We start from the raw sequence: 21178 nt of genomic DNA on the forward strand, positions 1-21178 counted from the left end.
CTGGGATAGGCTCCAGCGACCCTCGTGAGGATATGCGAATGAATGAATGTTTATGACCTCATTCATATGAATTCATTTTTTAACATTAGAGCTCCGGATACATGAAGTAACACCCCTATAGTCACCTTTACACTCCTATTATTATTTTTTTCCTACTTTTATCCCGCAGGTACTCGAGACGTAGCGATCTGCCAAGCTAGAGAGCTAGCACATACATCACACAGCTCTACGATGTCACTCAACCTCCGATTGCTAAGTGATGTCACATAAGATGCTTCATTAGCTCTCATGACACAATCCCTTTCATCCACGACCGATACGTCTGAAAGCCACTGTTGATACTTAGCAGAGTCCTTGCGCCTCTGAAACCATTTTTTCCCCAGAATAAGCAGCTTCTACAAATTGTCACTTGTCTGACAGAAACATTGTCATAATTCAAAATGGATTCCGAGAATCTGTTACCATACGGCGCTAGGAGCCAGCTTGAGTGTATTTCCCGAGCGGTGCTGCTGTCACAGCCTGGTGACATCCCTGCATTCTTAGAGGCGCATTTCGCCCAAATGACACAATATGGAGGACCTGAGTTGACAGATCTTAAAGAAATCGCCTTTGGGTATCAAGAGCAGTGGGGTAAGTCTGGATCGTCCAGTATGTAATTCATTATATATATATATATATATATATATATATTATATCATGATTGCATTGGGTTTGAACATTGACAACACCCAATAATTTTGTTGCATGTTGCGCAAAATAGATCAAAATGTTCAATTCCATTCCAATATTCCCAGGCAAATCCACACTATAATGACCTATACATCCACATGCTTCGTATGTTGACTGTTTATTGTCCTTTATAGAGAACGACTTCTTGATACGCCTCAGCAAACGACGACAAATTGGAGAAGCAGCAGTGAGGTTGTCCACGTCTGTGTCCGTTTCCAAGTCATTAACGTTGTTGGGCAACGACAAACTATCAATACCGCTGTCACTGCCGTATGAAGAGATCCCCTTATCTGCTTCTGTGGACATATACGGATCATCACAACGGAAAAAGACCCAACAGGCGGTTACGGTCAGGGTCCCCAGCCAAAAGGACACAAAACCGGCTAAAAAGTCAGCAGCCTCCGTCGTGGCTCAGCTTCCATACAAAACTTCTTTGCAGGGGACACAAACACGGGTAGTGTGCGAATATACCAAAGAGGAGAAGAAAGGGGTGCATACCATCAAATACTCCCAACTCTCACCCAACTCCCAGAAAATCTCTCTACACAAGAAGTTGAAGGGGAAAAAGTCCAAAACAATGAGTGACAATTTCACCTGCTCACTGGAAGACTGCTTGTATCATAAATCCAAAGATCAGTCGGATCTGGAGATCAAATTGGAGACAGTCCAAACCAGCACAGTGCCAACAGTCCATAGATACCGGGGTGTTAAAAAACCCGAGGTAGGGCCTGGATCTGAGATACGGGTCCCGTATAGACCCAAGGGGGGAATGATTTTCGATCCTGAACTCGTGCCACTGAGTCCTAAAGTGTAATTCTGTTGAAGTATTTTGGTTAAATGAAATCACCTTGAGGTGGCTTATTTTTCATCAAATAAAGAAGTGAGAACAAACTCTAAAGGTCTAAATTTCATCTACAACTGCACAAATGCAAATCACAGAACTAGAATACGATGAAGTGTATACAAATAATTTTTCCAGTCGATTTAAAGGCTTCAATGGGAATAAAACACCCCTATTCCTGATTAAAATAGCAATACTGTGTCACACAAGTTTCACAATATAATACTAAAACATCAGTCAGCAAACTTGCCTTGTCAAATTTACACTGGTGTAAACGTGCAGCGCACCGCTCTCTGTTGACGTTTGTATTTATTTCATTCATTGGCAGACTGCAGCACTGCTAGAATCATCCACTATTTACATGGGTGATGCAGCTATCGCCATCCCATCTGCACCACCAGGATTGCTTTAGCTGTCCCACCTGGTGGTAATGTGAATAGACATGGTAGTTAAGTACGACAATGACAACATACAGCCCTGTGATGCCACATAACCTCATATCTGGCTGATGTCACACAATGACATAATGCCTTATTGAGAAATGCATTTAAAAGCACTTGTTGATGCCTGACACAGTCTTTGTGTGTCTTTACAACAGGAGCTTCAGAGTGATCATGCTCTGCAAACTTCAACCAACCGACACACACAGGGTTTTCTAAAGGAAGCAACCATTATTATTTTCTAAAAATGGATTCCAGGAATCCGTTATCATATGGCGTTAAAAGTCTGATTGAGTGTACATCCAGGACGACAATACTGTCCCAGCCTGATGACATCCCAAGATGTTTAGAAACACATTTAACTCAAATGACACAATTTGGGGGAGCGGATTTGACCAACAATGAAGTTGCCTTTCGTTATCAAGAGCAATGGGGTAAGTCAAACGTGATGTATTTGGTACTAACCGGTCATGTGGTGGCAGGTGAGGCCCTTCATGGGAAAAAAAACCTAAAAAATAAATATATTTATTAAAGTTATTAAAAAATAACCCAAATCACTCCATCGTTAAATAAAACAACCAAGGCAACACAGAAGAGATAAGAATTGAATTAAATCAGGAATTGATTTTCTGGATTATTCAAGTCATCGCATTTCCCTAAGTAAAAATCACTGAATTTCAGTCAGTGGTCCTCAGTACAGTAATTTTTGTTGTTTTTTTAAAGATACATTTTAGAGACAGATTCAGAAACAAGTCAAATGCATTCAATATATTTTCATGCTCTGCTGAATGAATGAATGGATGAATGAAAATTTTACAACATAGTATCAGCTATTCCCATGCACTTCATATGCGGCAATATTTACTCCAATCTACCTGTTCACCTATCTAAATGATCTGTATCCGATCTGTGTGGTCGTGGTTTAACCGGAAATGGCTGGGGCGTACATTTTCAAGGAAAATTGCACTTTATTTGGAATTTTTTCACAATCATTCACTATCTTTCGATGAATCATGAACTCATTTCTTTCTCTTTTCTGTGCATTCTAACTAAAGAAAACAAGTTAGTATAAGCTAGCTAACAATGCACGTCATTCGGAGATAACTATTTTGACAACAAAACCCCCTACAAAAACCTCTAACAACGATTTATTGTTGTTAAATTATTACATTGATGATAACATGTAATACTTACAATATCTTGCTGTATTTTGATGATTTCAAACATTACCGAAACTTCTTTCCTAGGCGCTTTTATTTGGCCCAGAAGCGTATGCTACTTCCGTCAACAACAGCAGCATAGAAAAATTGAAGACACTTACAATGTCCGCTCTCATTGGGATGGCTGTGTCTTCCAGCACAAGACTTGTGTTCCAGTCCTGAGGTAAAAAAAAAAAATACTGACCGCACGAGTTGGGTCTTGTTGGGTCTTCGTAGCGAAATTGAATTCTGTTCCGTCTGTGAGTGACGCTGAGACTAGCGGCTAACCGGTCTCCGCCAGAGTTTTTCGCGTTAGCCGCTACAATAATAATATCGCTGTAAATTGGTTCATATACAAGTCACTTATAGAAATGGAACACTGTTGGTGTTTTTTTTTTTTGTGAGGGCTTTAGCGTCAAAATAGGTACCTCCCATGACGTGCATTGTTAGCTAGCTCATACTAGTTCTCTCTCACTAGAACGCACACAAAAGGGAAATCAATATGTGTTCAATGATGGGCAAAATGTAAAAAAGTGCAGTTTTCCTATAAGTCTGGAATTGACATTGATCAGAAGTTCATTGATTGATCACTATTTAGTTCTTATTATTCAGCTATATGTGTACTGTGTTACTGTTGTTACTTTTTTAGTATCAACACTTTCATTTTTTTTTCTGACATGGCTTAATAAGAAGTTGCTATGTTCATTATTATTCAGCTACATGTGTACTGTGTATGTGAGTAAGTGATCTGGAATTTTTTTTTCCTGATCTGATCCTCGGCCATCTCTGTGTGGAGTTTGCATGTTCTCCCCGTGCATGCGTGGGTTTTCTCCGGGTACTCCGGTTTCCTCCCACATTCCAAAAACATGCTAGGTTAATTGGCGACTCCAAATTATCCATAGGAATGAATGTGAGTGTGAATGGTTGTTTGTCTATATGTGCCCTGTGATTGGCTGGCCACCAGTCCAGGGTGTACCCCACCTCTCACCCGAAGACAGCTGGGATAGGCTCCAGCACCCCCGTGACCCTCGTGAGGAAAAGCGGTAGAAAATGAATGAATGAAATTGTCCATTGTATGAATGTGAGTGTGAATGGTTGTTTGTCTATATGTGCCCTGTGATTGAATTTACTGTTGCACTAAAGTCCAAATAATACATATTATTTATTGATTGTTCAAGCTATCTCACAATGCTTCGTTAAAGTTTTAAAGGGGACCTATTATGCTTTTTCTTTCTTTTTTTTTGCTTTTGCTGACCTATAAATGTTGTTAGAATGTTGTATTCTCATGTTAAACGATGCCAAAGTTGCTGATAATGAGGTTTGCACATAAGGAAGTGAAACGCGGATCTACGTTTTTGTGTTTCCACACGGTAAGTCAGGGGTCTCCAGCCAGTTTTCCAAGGAAAATCCAAGGAAATTTTTTAAAGTTCTGTTTGGGTTATTGTGTGCAGCTGCTCTATAGGAGTCCACAGCCGAATAATTAGCATAATAGGTACATCCTGGCTTCCTTTCGGATGGATGGATGGTAGAAAGCATTTGTAATGCCAATAATAAAGTTAACAAAATAATGACATTCTATGGGATAGGGGATGCTAAAACCCATTATGTATGCTATTCTAATATTATTGTTTCTTTGTGTTTTGCAGAGTATGACTTCCTGAGACAAATCAACAAAAGGCAAGATCCCCACGAAAAGACTTCCTCCACATCCACTATCCGTCCATCTACCTCTACCACTGTATCAGTCATTGAGAGCAATACCAAAGTAATATCTGCATCAGCAGCATCACCACGAACATTGACAACCATCACAGTATCTGGCACAGAAAACATGTGTGGACCAGTGCCTTTGCCAGAGGTCAGTGTATTTAATACAGAAGACCAACCAGGATCAATGCGTGAAGGGATTTCTATATCTCACAATCCTGAAACCGTACACAGCAGTACAAGTACAAAGTACATGTCCACTCCAGAACCAACTACCTGCGCAGACTTAACCAATATCCAGGAAAGACCAGAAACAGCAGGCAGTGAATCGCCAGTATCCACTCTATCGAGATCATCTAACGTATCAGTCACGCTCAGCACAGTGAGGGAAATGGCAGGTCCACGTTCCTTGTACCAATCACAGGAGATATCTGGATCAGTGTCACCATTTGCAGAGACTCCTTCATCTGATACAGAAGACATATCAAAACTAGAATCAAGTACAGACATATCTGGATCAGGCCCAAATACGGAAAACAAATCCTCGGTTTCCCGTAGAGGGTCCGACATCATCATCAAGATCAACACAAAACAAGAAAACCAAGAAACAGCCAGATCTGATTCTTCTTTGTCCAGTATCTCCAGTTCATCTACTCTATCAGTCATTGTGAATGTAACCGGAGAAATATCAAGACCAGCTTCATTGACGCAATCACATGAAGAGGTCCACGTATCCGATGCAAGAAGCTTATCTAGATCAATGCAATCACCACGGGAAGATCTTCCTTCACCTTTCACAGAAGATAAATCAGCGGTGAGAACAGTACCCATAAATACCGACGAAATAAGGCCGCTAGTACAACAACCACATGGAGAGATCGCTGTATTTGATGGTGAGGAAACATGTGATACGGTGCAAAACATGTCCGCATTAGTACCAAGTATCGAAAACACAAGTACGCCATTATCAGTTGTAGAAAATGATCCAGAAAGTCCAGAAAGTCAAGCCGCAACGGGAAAGGAATTGTCGCCAATGACCTTGTCATATTCACATGAAGAGATTCATGGGTCTGATACAGAGGACACATCTGGACTGGGGACTTTGCCACATTCACATGAAGAGGTCCATGTATCTGAAGCGGAGATTATCCACGAACTGGCTTCATTGACGCAATCCCACGAGGAGATCAATGTATCGGAAACGGAGAATATGCATGAACCAGCTTCATTGACACAATCCCACGACGAGATCAATATATCGGAAACATTGAATATCCATGATCCGGTTTCATTGACACAGTCCCACGAGGAGATCAATGTATCGGAAACAGAGGATATCCTTGGACTGACCTCATTGACGGAGTCGCATGAGGAGATCCATGCGTTTGAAACAAAGGACATCCCAGAACCAGCTTCATCGACACATGAGGAGATCCGAGTATCTGAAACAGAAACCATCACCAGACCTCCATCATTGACAAAATCATATGATGAGATCCGTGTATCCGACACAGAGGACATATATGGACCGGAGTCACTGCCACATTCCCAGGAACAGAGCCATGTCTCCGATGCAGAGGACACACCGAGACCACTTTCACACAGAGAAATCCACGTATCTTATTCGGAAGGGACATTTGAATCAGATGTCTCCTTATCAACGCCAAGACCATGTGAAGAGCTCAGTCTATCCAATACAGAACCTGTCACTGGACCACCTTCAAATAGAGACATGTCCCGAGTGGCAATTGCGGAAGATGTATCAACTCTGCAGCCAAGTACAGTAGAATTTGACTTATCCATTAGAATAAACAAAAGACCAACACCAGGAGATGACTCTCCGATATCTGCTGTATCAAGCGCATCAGCTCTGTCACTGACTGTGAACATAACGGGGGAAATATCAGGATCAGTTCTGCAATCCCATGGAGAAATCATAACCAGGCCGTTGATGTTACCACGGGAAGACCTTTGTTTATTTGAACCTGCTGACCCGTCTGAACCAAAGCCAATTACATCAAACGTATTAGAATCAGTACCACAACTACACAAAGACGACATATGTGAATTACCACAACATACAGAGAAGACTGTAGAAGTGCCGATTACAGAAGACGCAGAAGTTGTAGAAGATGAAAGTCCTATACTCGGCGTATCAGAGTCACCCCACGTAGCAGAGGACATAGCAGGACCACCTTCGATGCCACCATCGCAGGAAGAGACCTATGTATTTGACACGGATAACATATTAGCTCCGGTGTCTTTGCCTCCTTCACATGAAGAGATACATGTATCTGATATAGACGACATGTCTGCCCCCGTTTCACCGCCACCGTCGCTTAGAGATCTCCATGTGTCTGACATAGAGGACATAAACACACCAGTGTCTTTGCCGCAATCACATGTATCAGATACCGAGATCATATCTGAACCTGAGCCAAGTGCAAGGAGCAGGTCTGACCTTCTGTCACAACCGTGTCAAGATGTCTATGTGTCGGAACCAGATCAGAAACTAATCCAGATCAAGGAAATATCCAGATCAGGACCAATTACAGAAGACACATGTGATGCGATGCCAAGCAAGCTGTTGGAGTATGACTTATCGATTAAGATCAACAAAAGACAAGAAACAAAACAAACACAATGGGATGATTCTCCATCTTCAAGTACGTCAACTCTATCAGTTATTGTCAGCAAAACAGAAGAAATATCAGGAACGGGGTCAATGATGCAATCAAAGCAAGAGATCCATGTATCTGACACACAGGAGATATACAGACCAGAGCCACCACCACTTGTATACTCCGATACAGACGACGTGTTGGAAAAGGGCCTATCAAGATCAATGCCAATTCCAGAAGACGTTTCCTCGCCCAGGCCCGTTCCCTATGTAGGGTCTGACATTTTAATCAAAATCAACAAAAGACAAGAATCCCAAGAAACATTTGGAGATGACCCTCCATCACTTCCTGTATCGAGTTCATCCACATTATCAGTCACTGTCAGCAAAACAAAAGAAATATCCGGAGTGCAGTCACATGAAGAGATCCATGAATCTGATATAGATGGAAAGTGTGGACTGATGCTGTCCCAAAATGAAGGGATTTTTTCACCCGATACAAAAGATATATATCAACCGCCAAAAAGTACAGATAATGTACCGGTCCCTGTGCATGTTGCAGAAGACATATCCACTCCAATGACTTGTATGGAATCTGACATCATCATTCAGATCAACACAAGGAAGGAAAACCAAGAAACTGAAGGAGAGGAAACCACTTTGTCTAACATACCGAGTTCGTCCACGGTATCAGTCACTGTTAGCAAAACAGAAGGGCTGCAATCAGAAGAACAGATCCGTCGATCTGATACAGACAGCATCTCTAGAGTAGACCATATCCCTTCATTTGATAAAGAAGCTATATCTGCTCCAGTTCCAAATAGAGATGACATCTCGAGACTAGTTCCACAACCGCAAAACAACATCACAATATCTAATAAAGAAAATGGAGCCGGCCCAGTCGCGGTTGTGGACATAAGCTCTCCGAGTACCTATGTAGAGTCTGACATCCTTATAAAGGTAAACAAAACACAAGAAACCTACGAAACAACAATAGAGGACTCTCCAATGTCCGCTGTGTCAAGTTCGTCTACTGTGTCACTTGTTGTGAGCAAAACAGATGAATTATCAGGACCAGCATCGTTGCCACATTCACATGGACAGATCCACATGTCTGAGACTGTGGACATATCTAGACCATCACATGAAGAGGTACCTTTACCCGCTGCAGTTGGTGTATCCGAACGAGTACCGAACACAGATAATACATCCAGACCAGTACCAAATATGGAGCACATACCTGAACCGGTGCCACCACCGCATGGTGAAATCGTTGCGTCGGATGCAGTTGCCGTATCTGATGTTCCCACAACTTCTTTGGAATATGATGTCTCGATAAAGATCAACACCAGGCCAGAGACAGATGAAACAGTGGCAGTAGTGGAGTCCCCGTCGTACACTGTGTCAAGTTCATTCACTTTATCAGTCACCATGAATGATACAGAAGAAATACCAGGACCATCACCATATACCTGTGTGGAATATGACTTCATGATAAAGATTGATCAGTCAGAAACTACAGTAGAGGACTGTCCTATGAGTACTCTGTCAAGCTCATCCATGCTATCAGTCAGTGTAAGCAATACCGAGGACACGTCAATACCTGTGTTACATTTACATCAGGAGGTCCAGGTACCTGATGAAGATACCCGTTCATCACATAGAGAGGAAACACCTGAACCAGTGCCATCACCACCCAAAGAAAGCCCTGTGCACGAGGACTTACCCGAACCAGAGCCAATATTGGAGGACATATTTATACCAGAGCCACAAGAAGAGCCGCCTGTGTCTGACACAGAAGACCCGTCCATGCATGCGTCAGATCGAGAAGACTCGGTTGAATCACAAGAGAGCGGTTCATTGAACGCAGAACACCTAGAGAACATACCAGTGCTGTCACCACATGGAGAGATCGCGGTGTCCGACTCGGAGCCATCGCTCGACAACGATCTCGTTGAGACTGATATAGAAGACTCTGAACCAGAACCCGTAGATATGACCGGGGCAGAAGATGCCGCTCTAGCTGACACCGAGAACATAGACGAACTAGAAACGGGACAACATGACATACCCGAACCGGTGACATCACCATCCCAAGATCTAAATGATTCCTCTAGCACAATGCCCACAGAGGACACATCAGAACCATCACTGTCACCAGACTTCATGGAACCCGAGATGAAGGAACCGGATGAACCACCGTACAAAGATGTCGCCACATCAACTTCCATGCCAGATATAGATGATATAGATGAATTATTGCCATTGACACCGCCACCTGAAGAAATACCACCGGAACCGCCAAAACAAAATGAGACAAAATTAATTCAGTGCTCTATAGATTCGCTTCTCCCTCCTGCTCCATGCAAACCGGATTCTGCGGAAATGAAATCCAAACCAAGCAAGGATCCCCCAAAACAGCTAAGACTCCCACCTCTCTCTCAAAAAGATGCTTCTCCAAAGAAAGATGGACTGAATGTGGAGAAAAAGAAAACGCTCCAGTCAAAGCCGAAGCAGGTGCTCCCACCTATACCCGTCAAAACCGCTCAAAAACCAGCAAATGCCTCTGGCGGATTAATGAAAGTGAAATCGAAAGGGATACAGACCAATTTACCGCCTGTTCCCCAGAAACAAGAAAGGCTACTTCCACCGATTCCTCAGAAAAGTGCAAAACCGAGGTCAGTCCGTAGTGAACTGTCAAAGGAGGAACACAAAGGCCTACAGACCCATAAGCAACGAATGCTTCCACCTATCATGCACAGAGTGTCACAAAAACCAAAGACAAAAATCTTGCATCACAAACCCAAACCTCCAGAAAAGAAATTAGAACCAAGTCGGTATCAGACTATGAAAAAATCCGACTTACATGAAGTACGCGCTCCTTACAGGCCGAGGGGAGGCATGATTGTTGATCGAGAACTCACGCCACTGAGATTTAAGGGAGAGGCGGACAAAAGTTTACTGGATTTCGGTGGCAGCAGGAAAGCCAACTTGTCCGAGATGAAAAAGACTATCAAAGTAGCGCAAGACTCTCTGGAGTCTTCTACAGTGCAATGTCCAAACTGTGGGCATAATGCCGCTTTAATTAAATGCAGACATAAGGAATTAAAATATGAAGCATGGGGTTCATTATCAGGGACCTAGTGTTGAATAATTCATCTGGCTGTCAAAGACCAAAACTGGACCCACTTGTAAGATGAGGCCACAAGTACTACCGAGTCGGCAGACTTCAGGTTATCAGCCTGGGGTCCAGTGTACAACGATGTGGAGTGGTGCCATGGATGAAAATCCCTTAACTAAAGGGAGATCATGCTGAATGTCCGAACCAGTGTTCCACCACCGCTTGTCTCCAGCCGGTTGGAGTTACTCTCAAGTCTTCTATCGTGGTGTCTGTCTGCATAAATGGAATGCTCAACACCAAGTGTATCTCTCAGGGTTGGCTCGGATCGGGAAGGCTGAGGAACGGTATAGATGCTAACAGACTGAAATTCAAAAAAGATCGGGTATGTGGTTGCAACCACATATTTATTTAACCTCATTGTATCAGTGAACTATACAGGAGGTAATTACTATCAAATACCTTCAAATGTTCTTTTCACATACCTACCTCCACCAGGACTGTGATTACTTAGACTACATAAAGTCTCTTTTCTTTGCACCTGAACATTGCACTGTGCCCTTTGTATTGTGACTTCTGATAAATTCTTTTTTTTAATCAAAAATTATTTTAACTTTTGGGGCTATTAACAATGGTGTGGTGCTTTAATATTTTAATGTGACTGCATATATTTTTGCATTTTTGTTTCTTGTTACTATGACAATGTCCCACTGAGGGGAAAAATGCATTTCTAGACAGAAAGAATTAAAACACATGTCGCTGTGTCAGTGTCTTGTACATTGTATAATTAAGGAAGTGGTTGGATTATATAAAATGACCAATTGTAAGCAAACCGTCCATAAATAATTAAATGATGGGCAAATCCAAAATGATATTCAGCATGACTTCAGTTCCACAAGATACTAGATATCTTTTTGGTAAAGTCAAGGTAGTAACTAGTGATGAGAGAGTACACTACTATATACGTATGTACCTGTACTCGGAGTGGGCGGGCCATAAACCAGAAGTGGGCGTTGACACTATTGACACGAGCTACTGACAAAAACTTTTTTTTAAATATATTTTATTACAAACTTGCACAAAACAATATAAGCAGAGTTACAGGGGGAAAGTGCAATTCTACAGAACAATATCAACATAAATAAGAAAAAGTAAATAAAGAAAGGGTGCGGGGGATATTGCTTGAAAATAAAATAAAAACAATCGAATGACAAAAGGGAACTACTAACAACGTCATCACAAGTGGACACATGGGGTAGTCACGTCATTAGTATGCGCCCATATTTGGTCAAAGAATAGCACCACGCAAAACCCGTTTCAGGGCCACCAGATATATTTTTATGTCTTTATATTTATGTAGCTATACTTTTTTATTTGCTGTGTGTCTGTTTAAAAGCTGTCATTTGGCCTAGCGTTCGACAATAAGTGGAAGTGAGGTAACTGAAGTGGAACACTAGCTTTTTCTTCACATTATCATCGTTGAAAAATACATGATGACAACTTTAACAAGGCAGGACCTCAACTTTGGACAAGGTATGGCTCAAAACGGGTTGGAATACTTAACTATTTTTATTTATGTACTTATTTTAGTCGTGGTGATATCAATGTTGGTAATAAGACTAATACGAGCAATGCTAGAAAACCCGTATTTTAGCAATGAAAACGCGGGATGTATTTTCTATGCCGCTTATCATCATTAGGTTAGCGGGGGTATGCTGGAGCCTATCCCAGCTGACATCGGGCGAGAGGCAGGGTCGCCAGCCAATCACAAGACACATATAGACAAACAACCATTCACACTCACATTCATACGTATTAGGCTAGGTTTTCATCTTAAAATCGATTATGAAATTACTGCTGTTTCGCAAATTTAGAGATGCCGCCACCATTTACGTAACCTACGAGCCCAGGGGGGACATGGAGAAGAAGGAGATGAAGGCGGAATCATCTTTACTGGATTATGACGACCTCCTTTTATGAATGCATCTTTTAACAAAGCTAAACCACTCTTTCATCCAGTGGTTGCTGACATCTTGTGTGAATTCCTGGAAGTTGCCATTCATCTCATCCTATATGTCCGTGAAGTTTATCCCTCTGGAATTTTTCAGAAGAGAAAGAAATACAATGTCCCAGTGCAGGTACAGACGAATGCATGTTTTAAGTATGTAAGTAAGTAAGCCTGTCCAGTTTCTGTTTGTACCTCAACTCAAATCACTGTTTGCTTTGTAGATGTCGTGTCACCCGGAGTTGAACCAGTACATCCAAGATACACTTCACTGTGTTAAACCACTCATTGAGAAGGTAAAATGCGGTGCTGATGGCTTGAATGATGCAGACGCTTGTTTTTTTCCCCACCTTAAGCCTTCCATAAGAAACTTTCCATCTAATATTTTCCTGTCAGAATGATGCAGAGAAGGTGGTTGTCGTCATCATGGACAAGGAGCATCATCCAGTCGAAAGATTTGTGTTTGAGATATGTCAACCACCACTGCTGTCCATCAGGTTGTCCCATATTTTACTTTCAGTGATAGGAGTGTGTCAAAATATTGATATACTGATCAATCACAATACAGCCTTATGATGGATGATCGGTACACTGTCGCTGAGTATAGTTTTTTTTTATATAGAAATAATGACATAAAAAGTAAAATATATAAGAACATTAATAAAAACTAAAATAAGCATGTGTAAAAATATAAAGACATTTGGTTAAATGCCAAAACAAAAGGTATAGGGTATAAAATAACCATTAGATAAAAGTCAAGTTCAAAGGTTAAAAAAGAGTATACTAAGAGCATGAGTTAAAAGCCAAATTAAATAGGTGGGTCTTGAGTCACCATGGCCATGAGAATGGCAGAAAAGTGGGTGTAATAATTAGCAAAGGAAAATTTAATTTGAGTTTGAGAATTTGAGAATCCTATTTTATTTAAAAAGAACGCTAGTGGCACATGTGGTGAGTTAGCATGTTTTTTCTGTTTTGTTTCAGCTCGGACACATTACTGTCTCACGTGGAGCAGCTGCTGAGGGCATTTATTCTCAAGATCAGTGTCTGTGATGCTGTATTACAAAATAACCCCACAGGTAAGGCTATTCATGTACGTAAGATTACTAATATACAACACTAACCCTCTCTATGCACTGATGCATACACATTACACGTTCCTTTTTCTTTATGAATCTGCCTGGACATTTGGCCCACTGAGATCAGTATTTCAAATTCTCTTTATGTGAATGCTTTACTGCCAACCGAGTAAAGTCATCGTAAAGTAGCCTACAAAATGAATGTCCAAATCTTTTGTGAAGGGTAGAATACAGAAGAATTTAATTTTTTGTTTTGAGCATAACAAAGGTTGTAATAATGTTATTTTTTTTCCAAATCGCAGATTGTTCATTCACAGTGTTAGTTCAGACAAGAAATGCTGCAACACGCAACATGGAGAAGGTTCAAGTCATCAAGGTGAGCTTTAATGTGTCACAGACATGATTTTTCTACTCACTGAAACTTACATTTCAATTAAAGGGCGGGACATTTTTTGGATCGCCATTCCGCATAGTTAGCGTTGCCCAAGTGATGTTAGCATAGGGACAGCTCTCATCTCGGCCTAGTAAATAAACACTGGAGTTGGCTTGTTGACGTCGTTCATTTATCATTTATCATCACAATAGTAATCATGCCAAAACGTTTTGTTACCGCTGGCTGTTCACAGTGTCCGATTGATACTGTAATTTTGTTTTCTTTTCCAAAAGACTAAGGTTTAGACTACAATGAACGAAGCAAACATTAATAAAGCAACGTGGATGTGTATGCTATGACACATTTTTTATTTTGTCCTATTTTGTTTCTAGGACTTTCCATGGATAGTTGCTGACGAGCAAGAGATCCACATGCAAGAGTCAAGACTCATCCCATTAAAGACGATGACCTCTGACATAGTTAAGGTAAAGTGAACATATCCTCAATGAACACTTGAATTCACTTTACATTTGATGCAGGAATATGTACCGCCTGTCGAGATACAAAAACACATTTGTGACATTTTAGTCGGATCTTGTGGATATTTGTTCACAGTGGCACCTATATGATGTTTTATTTGTTTTTTTCTGCAGCATTGTCAAATAAAACCGTTAATTAGGACATACATTTATCTTATATATATAGTAGTGTTTTCTTTCAGTCTCTTCCATGTGTTACAGCCAATTCAAGTGTCTTCTATTTACAGCGTCTCAACTCTCTTAATATTACTTTTTGTTTTGAACAGATGCAACTCTATGTGGAGGAGCGAGCCCAGAAGACGGTACATTAATTCTGAGTGACATATGAGGTGAAGTAGATGGTTAGAGATGGCTGGAATGAGATCTGTGGATAATATCCACAAGTATTACTTGGGAGTATGTGTGTGTATGTGTGTATATATTTATATATATATATAAGGGGTGCTCCGATCGATCGGCCACAGATTGGTATTGGCTGATATTAGTGAACCCAACTTTAAGCCCCGCCCATTTCCAGACAAACCATGTCCACTTCTGATTTATGTGAATACGAATACAGATGATTTAGATGGCTGAACAGGTACAGATAATGGTGTACTTGCTCATCCCGAATCGGAACACCCCTAATATATAGTGTATGTCTTGTTTTAATGATGTCATGGACATTTTTACTATTGAAACATAATTACCATTAAATTGAATGCAATGTGCCAGAACAGTGTCCCTTTGCATTGCTTTTGCACTGCTTAAAGGAAAAATGTGTCTTTTGTAATCAAGAACACAAATGACTTCCCTTTTTTTCTGCGTTCTGGATCACCACCTCAGGCTGGCAGTTAATTGGGATTCACCTGATTTGACAATAAAGTGCTATAGAGAAAAAAACCCTACCAAAACCGCCAACAAAGCTCCACTTGCATGTAGTGACCTGCATATTAACCAAGATTTAGCAACTTTGTGATTTCGTCATATATGTATGCATGTTCACACTTTAGACCAACAAATAAATGTAAATATTAGTCTACAACAACACAAGTGAACACAAAGTGCGGTTTCAAAGTGAAACTTATTATTATTATTAAAGGGAGAAAAAGGGGCGAGTGCCCCCCCCCTTAAAATATAACCGAGATTAACTGAGATCTTTCAGTCTGGAAAATGTTATAAAGCCATTTCTAAACCTTTGGTGGAAAACACAGTGAAGTACAAATATCCTTCATCATCAATGCAATTTATAGAACAATCAAGTAAAAAGCAGAATAGTCTCAGTTGATGCTCAACACCAGAAAGGACTTCAGTGACATAATACAAAAGTACATAAACTCAATAATGCAATCTCAGAAAGCAATTACAAAAACACATACTTTTTGGTCTCTTGTTACTGGAACATAAGTCAGGATACCGTATCAGCATCTGTGAACGTAGTAGCCTGTCACGTATCCGATGAAATAAATGGACACCAGTATAGCCACGGCTCCAGCTGTCTTCACTGCAATGCCCGTGTTGCCTGTGCACATTCTATTGTAGAGCCTAAACGCAACACAAAGGCGAGTCGTTTTAAAAACTCAGGAATTGTAACAACTATTGTAACACACTTGACTTGGTCTCACCTCATAGTGGTGGTCTGCGAGGCCTCTACGTTCATGTTGATGTTGTCCTCATTCCAGCGATCATATTGCACACTGCCTGCACTGTTGGCGTCCATGTTGGAAGTCTTCCGGAATTACTCTTGACTGAAACACAGGAGATTTAGCAACATGATCCTTATTTAAGAACACGATCACGATTCCCTATGCTCACCTTGTACAAGCTGACAACTTACTTCAGCGCCGCTTAACGTCTGAGAGTCGTGAGTCCTTGTCCATAGTTCATATAGTCACTGGGTTCAGCCTGCCATAAATCTTTATTCTTTTCTTTTGTATAGATCGCTTTCATGAGATAAAAAGTAGACTTTGGCTGCACAATGCATGGAGGGAGAACTATGAGCTGTTGAATTCCTCTTTTAAACGTTGTTTATAACCACGGGTGTATTATATAAGTCAGGTGACATGAGGCAACATTGGAATAGGACAGGAAGGGAAATTTACGCAGGGGGCTTCAGGGCGAGATGCCTGAGTCACAAAATGCCTGTGTAGACTTCAAACAAGGGACATTGAAAGGTGGCCAAAAGTTTTATTCTGTGATGAGAAAACAATGTAACCTCGACGGTCCGGATCTATTCCAACGTTACTGGCATGACAAAGAGATCCACCTTAGATGTTTTCTACCCGGTACAGTGGAGGGGGAGTCCATCATGACCTGGGGTGCTTTTCTATTCAGTGGTCGTCAAACGGTGGCTGGTCAAGTCCAATTGTTGCAGCGGGCATCCCTCATTTTCAACAGGACAGCCCTGCAGTTGACAATGCTCACTTGCACTTTTTATGTTGTGTGCAATAACTGCCACTATCTGTGAGTGATGACCTTTGGAACAAGCCTCGGGATGGGCAAAGTTCATTACTTAAAAAGTCAGCTACACTGCACTATCTGGAATAATCACTAAACACTAAATATAAATTACAATAACATAAATTATTTTGAATTAAGTGTATTATGAAGTTAAAGGACATGTCTCGCTGTTATTTCTTAAGGCTTTAGACATTAGACTATAGGACAAACAGAAAATATTTGTTTTTTAAGACCCTGTAAAATGTTGGCTCCGTTCATTCAAATAGGATAAACAGATTAATATTCGAAAATGAATTCACTGCTTTATAGTGAGGTATGAGGTATCCACTTTAAGTTAATAGGTCAACTGTGTGTATATTTTGTGTCCTCCAGAAGTCAGTATCACTGTTCCAGCATCTTTTGATCCAAGCCGGTTTCCTTGGGTGTGCCCTTACCTGCAGTCTCCACTTTCTCCACATGGGGTCGCCGCAGAGTTGGCTATGCTTAATGCAGACTGCTGCTCGCAGCAATACTGCGGCATTTGCATGAGTGGCCCAGGCCTGCTGCTGCCCATTCTGTGTAGGATACTGTTTATTACCTTTGCTGTTTTTGTTATAGTGGCCATATCTCTGAACAGCACTTCCTGTCTGCAACTGACGCACTGAGGTTTTGGACGTCTGTGACTATCTGCTACACTCTGCTGGTGGTGTGACATTCAGGTGTGTTCCTACCAATAATGCCACATTTTCATTAATCAGAGGAGCAGCAGTCTGCAACCTAGTAAGGCGGTCCTGAATGCAGTAGTGGTACGTCTTGGTGGTTTGATGGTCCTGATGCTGACTGTTGGACACTGGGTTGACGTGCTCCACATTTGGTGTATTTCCTTAGCGAGGTCAATTGCCTCATCCCCACAACCGATCTTCTGGATTCCACCTTCTTGCAAGTCAGTGATGTACTAGTTTCCAAAAGAACCATACGGGGGAAAAGTACAAATATTCACACTAATACACATTTATAATGGTCTCTGTGAAATCATGATCCAGACCTTCAGTTTGTCATGTTCTTATGTGTGCAGGTAGAAGAGGATTGAAACATTCCCAAAATCAGCACCAATTAAAACCAAGTGCACAAGAGTAGCCCTTCCTTTCATTGAGCCTGATTCTCATATATAAAGACCCACATGACCAGCTCCATTTTGGCAGGCCTCCACTTTAATAACCATGTCTTCCCGGGTACTGTTGCTATCAATTGCTAAGTTTCACTACAGCAATCGCTTAGAGGGTTAGATGCTTGTTGGAGATACCTGCAGCTGTCAAATATTCTTATTAAAACATTGTGTGTAAGAAGTTTTAATAGAGGATGTGTGAGGTACAATGAGTCTTAGCTGTGAGCTCTCAGGTGTTTTTCATTTACCTCAATATTTGCTGAGATGACAAATGCAGTTTAAGTCATTCATTTCCTTTCAGCAAGAAAAAAAGATGAGTATAGTGTAACTACAAAAAGGACATTCAAGGCTGTGATTAAATTGTTATATTTCATAACGCAGAAGCTCAGCATACTAGGAATTTCCATGGCAGCCATTTTGAAAACATGTAGGTAAACACCTGCCAATGACAGTCATTAAATCACCACCTGGCATCACAGCAAAATGGCAACCCTGCCCGTTTTTTTCTTTCCCTTGTAACGTGATTAATATAAATCAACAGCGTATCTCCTGAAGAATGGCATTACTTCAAACGTATCATTGAAAAGGTAAAAAAAAAAAAGCCGGTGTCTGATAGTCAGAAAAGGTAAAATGGCTGACGAAGCCTTAGCAAGGTATGGAAATAACACAAGATGGCGAAAGGCTGCCTTGCTTCGCCATTAATTCATTACATTTTAGGATTTCATTGAACACATGGGTAGGGCTTTGTTCACGTTGACGAGACATTACATTCAGTCCATTATCGTGACAACCATCCACATTAGATTACATCCACGTTTCGGCGTCGCCATTATGTCTTTAACGTTTACACCTTATTCCATGGGAGAGGTTTAAATACATACAGTATCAACCCCGCAATCCCGTGTGGAATTAACGGTGAAGGTCGCTTCCGTGATAATCCACTTTAGTTTTGTCCACCAATATTTGAAATTGTACTCCCACGGGTTTAGTGGATTTCATCATTGGATACAGTTCCACCACAGAAAGGATTCGGCAGCGCGATGGGACGAGGACATTCCACCCGCGTCCCAAAGCCAGTGAGCATTGCACCTAAAATGTCTGTTACCTCTTGTTCGTCTCCCTTTCAGCCTTCTACATTGTTCTCTTTCCCTCATCTGATTGGCTGGCTTTGCACCTGCGCAAATGGCCTTGTTACGACAGAAGAGTCCTCTGTCCTGCCTTGATACTAAATCTTAAAATAGTAACACTGCAGCTGAACGTCAACCATATGTTTACGTCTTATGAAGTAGTTATATGAAAAGGTTTTTTTAATATGCCACATCATTTCAAACTTTTTTTGTCCTTTGCAATGTGCAGTATTGTGCCAACTGAATAATTATTATAGTTGTGCATATATATGTGTATATATAAACAAATGTAACATTGGGCAAATGAATGGAAAAGGTTAGTCATTCACTAACAACACCGTTGTCAACTGTCGCTATGCATCGGCAGGATACCAGCGTTTGAACAAATAAATGACAAATGACAGTGGAGAAGCGCACCTGAAGTAAATACCCAACAGAAAATGATATGCAGGTGCGCCTCTAACGAAGTAAAGGCAGGAACAAACAGAATGAAACACAGGAAGTGATTGCAAAATAAGGGCATGGAAAGAGAAACTAAGTCACCAAAGGAAAACTAACCCAAACGGTCTTGTTGGCTCACTCCCGCATTGTGACATTTAGTGGTTTAAAAGAACATATTAAACAAATAATTGTCTTATTTGTCAAAATTCAAAGTTAAAATTTATGAAGAAAATGAATGTCCCTGCGATTGGTTGACGACTAGTCCACCTCGACCCAGTTAGCTGGCATAGCACGTTGCAATGAAAGATTGCCAGCGGCGTTCTTGGTGCAGGCGAAGCGCACCCTGCGCAGTGGTGAATTGGCTGAGAGGCGCACACACATCACCAAAACCTCACAGGCAGATTTTCCAGAGTGTCGGGCACATTTCAATGCAATAAGCAATCACAGCAACCACTATTGAATATATTTATTTATTTAATGCATTTTTGTATTAATTGTCCCATTGCATATGATGTCAGATCAAAGACATCTGAAAGTATGATGCCAATTAATGAGTTCGGACCTTTTTTTACAGTCTTTAGCATAGAGTATTAAACTGGGTCACATTGTGACTGTTGTGATTGTAACTGTGTATTTATTTATTCCCTAACAGTGCTTATCAATATCGATGTGCTACCTTTGTACTATGCTCACAGGCTTCATTGCTTGTTACTTATTAGCTCTAAAAGCTTAGACCAGGTTAAAGTGAAACTCAAGTTAAGTTAGACAGAAAACGGAGAAGGGCAGACAAAGGAGCGATCATAAAATACTGTATATAATGGTGAGGTCGGACAGGCTTTTAGAATTATTTCTATAACCGTTTTCAACCTAAACAGTTTAGTTCTGTTGTTTCCATGGTTATGGAAGACCAATCCGAGGTAGTGGTCGTACATGGGCTGTATGTAGCGTTTTGTTTGTCTGTTCATAACTTTGTTTCAAATGAATGAATACCATTTTCTATGTTAGCCTTAACTTCTCGTGGATATGTCATTTTCGAATTTAAGAGGTTAAATCAAGCCTCATAACATTGGATGGCTTTGACTGACCCTGATTTGTTACATAATGATGAAGTACTCATCATTATTGGCATATTTGTATGTATACAGGTGAAATAGCATAATACAGTGGAATATGAAAGCTGTACTGTATGAGCACATCACTTTGCTGTAGGCAGGGCAAGGATGGGATCCTCCTGTATCCGTCAAATGTGGTCTCGGATGTCAAAGCAGCAGGGCTTTTCTCACGCATGCGCACTAGCGTGTGATCTCATCGGTCGGAAGGAAGAGTTGGGGAAAAAAAAAACTAGTTCTCACACACGCACACGCACGCTAACAAAGCCAC

General features: G+C 41.0%; 4 protein-coding genes across 5 annotated transcripts; 3 read left to right on the plus strand and 1 right to left on the minus strand.

Moving 5' to 3' along the window:
• The first annotated feature begins 21 nt into the window (after positions 1 to 21).
• Positions 22 to 1545, plus strand: LOC131137544 (uncharacterized). The gene is made up of 2 exons (XM_058085642.2): positions 22 to 630; positions 864 to 1545. The coding sequence occupies exons 1-2, from the start codon at positions 441 to 443 to the stop codon at positions 1541 to 1543; spliced, it is 870 nt and encodes a 289-aa protein (XP_057941625.2). The 5' UTR covers positions 22 to 440; the 3' UTR covers positions 1544 to 1545.
• A 10364-nt stretch (positions 1546 to 11909) lies between these two features.
• Positions 11910 to 15622, plus strand: mad2l2 (mitotic arrest deficient 2 like 2). Its single transcript, XM_058085628.2, has 8 exons — positions 11910 to 12187; positions 12674 to 12792; positions 12884 to 12955; positions 13056 to 13156; positions 13641 to 13735; positions 14038 to 14111; positions 14501 to 14593; positions 14914 to 15622. Exons 1-8 carry the CDS (start codon positions 12145 to 12147, stop codon positions 14956 to 14958), a joined length of 642 nt encoding a protein of 213 aa, XP_057941611.2. The 5' UTR covers positions 11910 to 12144; the 3' UTR covers positions 14959 to 15622.
• A 207-nt stretch (positions 15623 to 15829) lies between these two features.
• smim1 (small integral membrane protein 1) lies at positions 15830 to 18196 on the minus strand. 2 transcript variants are annotated; one of them, XM_058085629.2, is made up of 3 exons: positions 17521 to 18196; positions 16252 to 16374; positions 15830 to 16171 (listed from the first exon to the last, which is right to left on the minus strand). In XM_058085629.2, the coding sequence occupies exons 2-3, from the start codon at positions 16344 to 16346 to the stop codon at positions 16048 to 16050; spliced, it is 219 nt and encodes a 72-aa protein (XP_057941612.2). In that variant the 5' UTR covers positions 16347 to 16374; positions 17521 to 18196; the 3' UTR covers positions 15830 to 16047. The 2 variants fall into 2 exon arrangements, with proteins under 2 accessions (XP_057941612.2, XP_078654181.1); XM_078798055.1 differs by lacking the exon at positions 17521 to 18196 and adding an exon at positions 16442 to 17509.
• tmem82 (transmembrane protein 82) lies at positions 17498 to 18194 on the plus strand. Its single transcript, XM_078798056.1, is given in 4 exon segments — positions 17498 to 17695; positions 17698 to 17788; positions 17847 to 17932; positions 17935 to 18194. Coding segments are annotated over 4 exon segments (456 nt in total). The 5' UTR covers positions 17498 to 17565; the 3' UTR covers positions 18084 to 18194.
• Positions 18197 to 21178: the final 2982 nt, after the last annotated feature.

Source organism: Doryrhamphus excisus, linkage group LG17, assembly GCF_037039965.1.
Source record: "Doryrhamphus excisus strain RoL-2023G ecotype Guam linkage group LG17, RoL_Dexc_Guam_v1.1, whole genome shotgun sequence".
Lineage (NCBI taxonomy): Eukaryota > Metazoa > Chordata > Actinopteri > Syngnathiformes > Syngnathidae > Doryrhamphus > Doryrhamphus excisus.